The 10,552-nt window shown below is 34.1% G+C and overlaps 1 protein-coding gene across 1 annotated transcript; it reads left to right on the forward strand.

The window, feature by feature from the left end:
• The first annotated feature begins 4,525 nt into the window (after window positions 1–4,525).
• Window positions 4,526–7,023, forward strand: LOC7486574 (uncharacterized). The gene is made up of 6 exons (XM_024601824.2): window positions 4,526–4,601; window positions 4,876–4,957; window positions 5,539–5,614; window positions 5,734–5,844; window positions 6,497–6,568; window positions 6,698–7,023. The coding sequence occupies exons 1-6, from the start codon at window positions 4,526–4,528 to the stop codon at window positions 6,848–6,850; spliced, it is 570 nt and encodes a 189-aa protein (XP_024457592.1). The 3' UTR covers window positions 6,851–7,023.
• The last annotated feature ends 3,529 nt before the right edge of the window (window positions 7,024–10,552 follow it).

Genomic DNA, 10,552 nt, shown 5'->3' on the forward strand with positions numbered 1-10,552 from the left:
TTGGCATTCTCTTTTATTCATTTTCTTTTATTTCAACATTAAGGACAATGTTGTGTTTAAAGTGTGTGTGGAGGGGGGGGGAGAATTTTGGTTTTCTTTATTTTTTCTGTGTGTTTTATTAGAATTAAAAGAAACTATAAATATTTTTTTAAAAAAATATTTATATTTTTCAACTTTAAGTATTAAGTTTTATCTATTGAACTCCCATTGATTTATGAGAATTTGAGTACTATATATGAGAATTAGTTGAGATAGATAAAAATATAAATCGAATGAATAGGTGTACATGCAAGTTTTAAAGTTTAATTAGTTTAGGGATTGACTTTAAAAATATACCATGTTGACTTAATAGTATTGTACCAATGTAAGTTTTTGAGCCTTTAGCATTATATTATTTGATTGTATATTCTTTCAATGATATGTATCTTTAGAACTTGCTTCATTTTTTATTGCGATTACATTCACATTACATGTATACATGAAGATGATAAAGGCACTAGAAATTTTAACCACTTGAACCAAAAAGTCAACTCAAAGTATATTATCCTTAGTGAGCCTTTTTGAGCTTGTTTATCTTTTCTTTACTTTGCCCATACTGTAAGCCTTAACTTTTTATATTTTTTCCTTTTTTCTTGGCCAAGGATTAATAGAACATATATTTGTTGATATTTCATAAGATTTATGGTTGGAAATTATATGAAAAAAGTGATACTTGATGAAAAGAATGGGCAAATTGCCAAAGATAGACCATTTGAAAAAAAAAAAGGAAAAAGAGAATAAAAGAAAAGAAAAGTTGTTCCATTGTTTTCTAAAAGTTTTATGTTGATGGAGCTTGAAATCAAAAGAAGTAAAGTATTGATGCTTAAAGATGGTGAATTTGTATACTATGATGAGATATCTTGTTTCAAAATTTATTTTTTATAAAATGCTCTACTTCATTTGGTTTTAACATTTTCTTTTCCTTTCTTTTACCTCACCTTAACCCTTATCCCCATTACAGTAGAAACGTAAAACCTTTTAATTCATGTATTGCATGTAATATTTTAGTAATGGAGATGAGATTGAAAAGTAAGGTAGAACATATTCATTAATTGAATTCGAGATATTTAAACACATAAGCCCCAAACACGTGAGTGATGGAATTTATATCAATGAAAGGATCTATCACTTTAGCATGACATAGATTTCATGTAAATCCCAACGATTAATTCAGTTTTGAAGTTTGCATGTAAATAAATTCATGAAAATTTATATTTTTATCCTTCTTGATTGCATTCTTGTTTATAATGCATGCAATCTTGGATATTGATGGAAGATTAAGAAATTAGTCATAGTTATTTTATTTATTTATTTTTACACTTTGGACTTTCTTAAGTTTGATATTATTTCTCCTTTCTTGAGCACGAGCAATAGATAAGTGTAAGGGTATTTGATACAACCATATTATTAGATGGTTTTACCCATATTTACCTAGTATTTTGCCCATGTTTTATATTTAAAATGCCTTGATAATCTTTGTTTTATGTTTTGAAGTCACTTTTGGATGTAAGAATAAAAAAGGAGTAAATTGGAGAAAAAAATTCAAACCATGTTCCAGCTCGAGTTGAATATTGACAAATTTGACCTGTAATTGATATTTTATGCAGAACTTGAGTTGTAAAGGTCCAAATGAAGTAATTCTAGTGGCATTAGAAAGCTAACTTCCATACCTTTCTATACATATATGATAAGAAAAATAAAAAAAAAACATGGAAATTGCAGCCTTCAAAGACAAGTCTCATATTCTGCCAATTTCGACCTTCAACCATTCCGACTTGAATATCTTGAGTAAGAGATGTCCATTTGATGCAAACTTAATTGTTTTGAATTCATGACTGGAAGACTTATCAACCTACCAAATTTCAGCAGAAAAAGAGCTCGTATAAAAAATATATGTTTTTTCTAAGACAACCTATAAATTTTATCAGCAGACAAGTTTTGTGAAGAAACAAGTCCAACTTACTTCCCAAACATCCAAACTGACCTGACAATTATTACATCTTATAGTACAGACATTTATTATTCAAAAATAATAATAAATAAAAGTTACCTATCCCAATTTAAAAATCTTCCAACCAGATAAAGGCCTCCACAACCCCAAGGATCTGCAATAATTTTACATCTTGACAGGATGGCTTCTTTTGCAATTGCCTGGTTAATTAAATAATATCAAGTTATTACAAAATTCACTGTTTTGCCTATATAAGCCAAAAGACCACATGAATGCGTGTTAAGAACCTATCAACATTCTAAAGTAATGGCCTGGCCTTTTCCAATAAAAATTCCTCCCAACATTCTGCTTGTGCAATGCAAGTGCGTGTTTGGCGCTGCTTCACTATTAATAAATGTTTGATTAGATATTAATTATATTTTTATTGTTATGAGTCCCACTAGAAACTAAGATTGGAATTCAATTTCTTGAAAAGTAATTTGAATTTGTTTGTTGTGATGGCGTGTTTTTTTTTTTTTTTTTAGTTTAACGTGGATGTCCGGGCCAGCTTGCGCGCACCTCGACTAATCCCACGGGCCCTGAAGTTAACGACCATGTAAGCCTCCAATGACCATCATATGAGCAACCACAGGGCTCGAACCTGAAACCACAGAGGAAGCAAACCTCTTGATCCCAAGCTTTTACCACTGAGCCACCACCTAGATGGTTGACGTGTTCTCTTTTCTTCCTCACCGACAGTGCAAATAATTAATCATTGTAAAAATTTTCCAAAACAACCTGAGAGGTCTCTATTGTTCAGATCTAGAAAAATCCTGTCATTTTCTAAATTTTCAGCCTTGTTCCCCTCTGTTCCCTTCTCTTGTCTCTTGCCAAACAACAACAAAACCATTGGAAAAATTTTCCAAAACAACCCTCTTATTTATATTGCTCTTCCCCTTCTCCTTCTTCTGTTGTATTTCTCCATTTCCACTATTATGCAAAGTGAACAGTTGAGAGTGAATTAATTCACTCTCCACTATTCACTTTGCAGAACATTAAAGAGTGTCTTCATTGTTCATTGACCGGAACGAGTCCGACCCGGTAAAATAAAAAAAAATCCAAAAACATTTCTCAGATATTGTATTTTATTCGAAAAACTAGTGTTTAACATTATTCAATGACACTACATAATTACATTAGAAGGAGATCGCATGATGACGTAGCATTTGCAAAATTTGATAGCAATCCCAATTTTGTTCCTAATGATATTTTACCTGATATTGTTATACACTCAGGAAGCTATAGAAACTGTAGTTCTTATTGGATGGATTTCGTATGTGATGAAATTGCAGATAATTTAATGGAACAATAAAAAATATTTTATATAAAATATTGTTTATTTTATGATGTAATAGCAGTAGTTAAATCTATAATATTTCAATTAAAAACCATCAATATTAATAGATGTTGTTTTTAATTATTTTATAACCTCAATTTGAAAAGTATTCTTAACCAAACACATTAAACTACTTTTTGTTTAACTTCAATTTTAGTCATAATTTTAACCAAATATATATTTTACCAAACCAACTTCAACTAAAAATATTTTTTATATAATAACTTTTTTTCAATTCATAATCATAAAATCTATCGGAATAACATAGCTGGGCTTTAGGCTCGTTTGAAAATCCTGGTCTTCCATGCAAATTGAAAGGCTATCAATTCACTTCTGACAAAAATAAATTCAGACGGGCAAAAACCTCTCACCCAGACAAGTGGGGGAGCGTCAAGTGGAGACCCATTTGTTCCTCGGCAAAGTACACTGGCAAGGTCACATCTAAATCCATCCACATGATGTTCAATGACCCTGCATTTAGTAAAAGAGAAGAATGAGAAATAAATCACACAGGCACTGACAGAACAGAACAGAAAACAATATATGCATGTAACATAAGCAGTCCCAGGTCCTTGAGGGTTAAGGATCACTAAGGAATAAGGTCAACTTAATGTGTTCCCTAGACAGAAGACAAACACTACAAGTGAAGCAATAATTTCAAAACTCTTTACAGAGGAAACATGTTGAAAAGGCATTTGCTTGCTTGTTGCTTTAAGTTCAACAATCACGTAAGCTTATTCCAGATTTCATCTGAATCAGCGAGAAATACCACAAGTCCTAATCTAATAACCTTAACTTTCTGAACCATATCATCTTTCAGGAAATTATCATGCTATATTATAAAAGCAAACAGGATTTGGATGGCCCAATGGAACTGAAAAAATCTGTTATATTTTATACAAAAAATCTGATGCTCTTGTCGCTTCAAGTGCTGAAATAAAGATATTGGCCCATCTCAATAAGAGAATCAGTAGGGCCTTCAAAAAGGGAAAATACTTCAGCATATAGGAGAGAACACGGAATCTTCTCCCAGTTTACTCTTTTTCAAACTGCACTTGAAAAAAACAATCAAATTAAGAAGCTTCAAGTTTCAGTTTCTGGAGGGAAGCAGAAGCAGATGTGATTTAGTAAACTTATCCTTTTCTCCAAATTTGTAAAAGATGGAGCTCCGAACGATCCTCAAAACCCCACTTGGCCAACTAACTAGAAAACTTCAAGTTCACCCTGAATTACATAGTAAAATGGAACAAATTACTAACCTCTTAGTCCTAAACTGTCTAGTTTGGGTGTCCATTACTCTCTTTTTCCCGTTCTTGGTGTAGTGTACCATAAATAAGGAAATTTTAACCGATGATTGAAGCATCACAAGAGGCCAAATGAACAAAATTTATTTGGTATTGTTCAAGGTGGTTTGGATCCTGAACTAAGGTGAATTTACTTAAACTGCTCTCTTTGCTTGGTGCGTATTTTATTCTCTTCTGTTAATTTTTTTGTTTTTTTTATTTTGCAGCTGGTATAACTTACCATTGTCTTTCTAACCAAATAATCAGGGATATATGTGTTAGAGGCTTGGTGGAGAGGAATTTACCTGGGTATGTTCATTCATTCTTTTGTAGGATAACGTTAATTCAGCAGTTAAAGATTATGCGGACAGAATTACTGATTTATCTATCATCATTCATTTTGGACCTTCCTTTTTATTGCTACCGCCCTTGTGCTTGATCGGTGTTTTGAACCATTGAATTTATTCATGGCACATGGCTAAACAAATTTCAAGTGATCCCTTTGTTCCTTGCTTTGCAGAAAAAATAAAGCAAGGAAATTAGATGAAATGTCGTTTTCCAAAATCAAACTAGGTAGCTTTATATGTCAAGTTATCCATTACTATTTACAGACTCAGGTCTTGGGTGTTAAATGTAGTTAGCTGTCATTGTCAAATCCATCAAATTCTCTAATTATAGAATACAAAGTTATTCCCTTTGAAAGCCTGCAAATGTATCATAACTTTCTGTGAGATAGAGTAGCTTATTGCTTGTTCAATCTCAGGTCTCTCGGTACTTAATGCATGTTATTATTTTTTCACTTGTAGATGTTCTTTTTATTGTTTTATTTAACTTCAATTTATGTTCTGGGATTGTTTTATTAAAATTAACTGAGTTTGCTTCTTTGACAGCTATAAAGATTCATTTTGGCGAGTTGTTGCTCAGTGTACTGCTCTGTTGCCTGAAGATAAACCACGATATGTGATGGTAAAAACAACATTTATCATTTTAACTTGCGTTCTTTAAACTTGGTTGATTGAGGAATTGTTAGCTGCTTTGCTTTTCTAATTTGTCTGTCATTAATACTTACCTGCACTCTTTTACAGGGTGTTGGTTATCCACTGGATATTGTAGTTTGCAGTGCTTTAGGTGCTGACATGTATGACTGTGTTTATCCCACTCGTACTGCTCGTTTTGGCACAGCTCTTGTACCAGAGGTGATGTTTTCTTTTTCTTAAAATATGTGAACTGAATTTCGAAAACACTGTGAAGACCAAATCTTCACACTGTTCAAGTTGCTGCTGCTTTGATGCGCTATAACCATATATTTTAATGGACTTGTTTTGTAATGGTGTCTGGCTTTAATCAAATAGTACTTTCTATTTTCTTTTTGTACTGGATTTTCCTGTCTTTCAGTTATTATATACGGGTGAACCTGGGCCATTGGGTTTAAGAGGCCATTTGAATTGTGTATGCTGTATTCTATTCCTTTTGTTTTGGCAGAATCTTTGCCTCGTCTACTACGCTGAATTTGTTTGAGTGATTTGTTTATATATATTCTTCCAAATTTTTCTTGTTTCTGTTTGACCCTGTTAGTGAATTTTGTTTCACCTTGTCTTTTGAAACAAATGTAAATCGTATCTGTGCACTCTTCATGCTTTGGAGTCGTATGTATCTAATATCTTGCAGCTTTATAAGCAGTGTTTGCTTCACTAGGAAATGACTTCATGTTACCACATTATGAACTTTTTATAAAATAATTACAGTGGACTTACTTTAACAGTATTTTGCTGTAAATGTCCGTTCTAATCAATTAAAAAATAAACCCAGTTTTAGTTGAAGCTTCTGACATCGAAGCACTTCATGCAGGGATTGCTGAAACTTAAGCACAAATCAATGGCCGATGATACTCGTCCCATTGATCCAACATGTGCTTGCATGGTATTTGAGTCGTGGAACACTCATTGTCTTGAGCTGTTAGTCTATTAATTGGTGTCAGTGTAATCTGCATTGATCTTTTTCGTAGTGTTACACTATAATCTCTGCCTTGATCTTTGTCTTCCCCTGCAGGTTTGTAAGAATTATACAAGGGCATACATCCATTGTCTTGTTACAAAAGATGCTATGGGATCACAGCTTCTGTCATACCACAATTTGTATTGCATGTTGCCGTTACAAACAAAAATAATAGCTTCTTTCTGTGAGTTTTGTTATATCTTGTAATCGAGACTGTTGTTCCTTTAAAATTTGTAGCTTAGCAGAGATCTGCACAGTTCGATAATTGTGTTGAGAGTAGCTTTTGCATATATTGTTTACTTTCAAGAGAACAATTGTATTGCAAACTCTAAACTCTAATGAATACATAGATAAGTGTTTTATATACATACATAACTTGTAAAGTCTACTGTAGAAAAGAAAGCTTAAGTTAAGGATATATTTTCTAAAGGTTACAAGCTTAAAAACAGAGTCAACATAGACAAACAACTTTCCTTATTATTTCTTAGTTGTTACATGCTTGATTATTAGCAGATTTGTTGCTCATGGGATCTTCAATATAATTCAAGGAATCATCCTTTATACACCCCCGTAAGATGGAGTTACCATCAGTTACTCCAATCCTAGTCCGAAGAAACTCTATTCATTGACGTGACAGAGGTTTTGTCAAGAGATTAGTAAGCTGATCTTGTGTATTGACATGATGAACATGTAGTGTACCCTTCTGCACAATGTTACAAATAAAATGCAAGTCAATCTGAATGTGCTTCATTCTGGAATGTTGGACCGGATTGAAGCTCAAATGTGTTGCTCCCAAATTGTCACATAAAAACTTTGGAGAAGCTGAAGTGGAGTAGCCAAGTTCAGCAAAGAGTGCAAGGAGCCATAATGTCTCGGAGGCAGTGTTGGCAGGTGCTCAATATTCAGCTTCAGTTGATGATCGTGCTACAACTCTTTGTTTTTTTGAACTCCAAGAAATAGGATTAGAACCAAGAAAACATATGTATGCCGAAGTAGATTTTCTATCGTCAAAGTTACCTGCCCAATCAGCATCAGATTATGTGATGAGTTTGGAGGTTTTGTTTCTTTGAATGTGAATCCCATAAAAGATGGCATGCTTCAAGTATCGAAACAATCATTTTGCCGCTGTCGAATGAGTTGTCGTTGACTTATGCATGAACTGGGACAACTTGTTTACTGCAAAAGAAATGTTTGGACGTGTGAGAGATAAGTATTGCAAAGAACCAATAACACTTCTGAATTCTCTGTTATCAACCGAGGATGTGCCATCAATGAACTTGAGCACAGTGGTTGTGGACAGTGGAATGGTAACCTCTTTTGCTCCATGCATGTTAATATTTGTTATGTCTTTAATGTATTTGTGTTGAGACAAAAAGAGACCTGTTGTAATGGGAATAACCTTCATGCCCAGGAAAAAAGGTAGCTGACCCATGTCTTTTAAAGAAAACCGATTGCCAAGTTGATCAATGATGGATGAGACAAAAATGGGATTGTTTCCTGTAATAACCAAATCATTTACATACACCAAGAAGTAGCAAGTGATAGATTTAGTTTTATAGATGAACAATGAAGAATCAGCTTTGGAGTTCACAAAGCCAAACTCTAAAATGACACCTTTGAGAGCTGAATACCATGCTCATAGGGCTTGCTTGAGGCCATAAATAGCTTTGTTTAACCGACATACATGATGAGGTGTTGTATCATCTTTGAAACTCGGAGGTTGAACCATATATACATCCTCAGTTAACATACCATGCAAAAATGCATTATTAACATCAAGTTGTCTCAATAGCCAGCCTTGTGTTATAACAATGGTTAAGGCAGTCCGAATAGTAGGCGGTTTCATAACCGGACTAAATGTTTCCTTGTAATCCAAATCAAGACGTTGATTGAAGCTTTTTGCAACAAGTCTAGCTTTAAAGCAATCAATTGACCCATCGACTTTTCTCTTAACCCGAAATACCCATTTATAACCTATGGGATTACAATGTTCGGGTGGAGATACTAATGTCCATGTTTTGTGTCTCATTAGAGTCGTAAGCTCTTCAAACATGACTTGTCTCCAATGAGGATCACATAGTGCCTGTCTCACACAACTTGGTTCAATAGCATGAGTGATAGGATGTTTGGTGACAACATGAAATTGCTTAGGTTTGTAAATTTGATTTATGGACCTAGTGACCATGAAGTGGTTCTTTGTGGCTGGGATTCATTAGGAACAATAGACACAGTAGGTGAAATTGGGGAGAAGATGACAACATTTGTGTGTGTTTATGAAGGAGAGTCGACGTGAAGGGAAAAATTTATGAGGGAGAGAGATCCTCGTTGTGATGTAGTACATTAGGACTAGAACATGGAGAATTTAATTGCAATTGTTCCTCAACAAAAAAAGAAAGATCAGAGGCGATACTTGAAGGTGATGCAGAAGTGGTGGCATGATCCGAGGTCACTAGTGATGGTCACGGTGGAGTAGGTACACAGATGGGTAGCGTATTTGTCCAAGACGATGAAGAAGATGGTGTGCATTTAGTTGAGAGTATTTGAAATGGTGTTTGGGTTTCATTGAACGTAACATGGCGAGAGAGATAGAGTTTGTTTGTAGATAAATTTAGGCACTTGTAAGCATTCTGAGTTTGAGAATATCCAATAAATAGGCATGAGATGGATTTTGGTTGAAGCTTATTGGTGTTATACGATTTGGTAAGGGAAAAGCAGAGACATCCAAATTTTTATAATTTGAGATAATTTGGGATTTGACGAAATAAGGTTTCAAATGGAGTTTTGTTTCGTAGCAGAGGAGTTGCTTGCCTATTAATAAGATATACAGTTGTGGAGACGGCATGAGGCCAATAAGATAGTGGAAGAGAGGCATCATGTAGCAGTGTAAGACCAATTTTCACTAAATGATGATGACGATGTTCAGAGACACCATTTTGTTGAGATGTATGAGGGGCAGTGGTGTAGTGACTAATTCCATGTATAGAAAAATACTGTTTAAATGCAATAAATTCACCACCATTATCTGAGTAAATGCTTTTGATTTTTGTTTGAAATTTGTTTTCAACTAGGTGTTTGAATTAAGGAAAGATGTTGCTTACACGGGATTTATATGTCATGGGATAAAACCATATGTATTTTGTAAAATGATCAACCGGATTCAAATAAAATTGTGAACCATCAAGACCAACCGTGTTTGAGGGTCCTCAAACATCGGTGTAAATAAGATCAAGTGGCGCATGACGTTCAAGACTAGTTTGATGAAATGGTTGCTTATGAGCTTTATTGATTGAACAAGAGATACAAAGAAAGGGTACTTGGTCTTTGTGTTTTATTGGAAGCAAAAAAGACTTGACAATTTGTTTAACAAGTTTTTGAGACGAATTTCCTAGACGTTTGTGCCACCCATCAAGTGATGTTCGTTCATGCATATTTGCAACCATTTTTGGAGAGGATACCAGTGAGTTTGGAAGTGTGTAAACACCGTTTTCACATGCACATTTGAATAGAACCGCCCTCGTGATCTGATCCTTATCAAGAAAGAAGAAAGGGTGAAATTCAATGAAAACATTATTTTGGAAAGTGAAACGATGAACAAAAATAAGATTTTTGTGTATACTTGGAACACAAAGTGTATCTTTTAGATGAAAGGTGCGAGTGGGTGAATGAAATACCAATGAACCCAATATCTGAGACACGCATACTTGATCTGTCACCAATGATAACCCATCAGTACCATCATATTCTGAATGAACTAATAAATTTGCAAGATCGCCAGTGATATTGTGAGAAGCAGCTGAGTCTATAAGAAATTTAGTATCCACGACTTGTGAGGTGGAAGCATAATTAACTATTGCATCATAGGAGTTAAATTGCGGACAGTACTTAGAAGTATGACCCAATTGACAGTAT

Source organism: Populus trichocarpa, chromosome 5, assembly GCF_000002775.5.
Source record: "Populus trichocarpa isolate Nisqually-1 chromosome 5, P.trichocarpa_v4.1, whole genome shotgun sequence".
Classification (NCBI taxonomy): Eukaryota; Viridiplantae; Streptophyta; class Magnoliopsida; order Malpighiales; family Salicaceae; genus Populus; species Populus trichocarpa.

Coding starts and splice junctions, on each gene's coding strand:
- LOC7486574 (XM_024601824.2), top strand. CDS start 4,526: ATGGAGCTCCGAACGATCCTCAAAACCCCACTTGGCCAACTAACTAGA. Junction 5,845..6,496: donor GCACAGCTCTTGTACCAGAG/GTGATGTTTTCT, acceptor CACTTCATGCAG/GGATTGCTGAAACTTAAGCA. Junction 6,569..6,697: donor ATCCAACATGTGCTTGCATG/GTATTTGAGTCG, acceptor CTTCCCCTGCAG/GTTTGTAAGAATTATACAAG.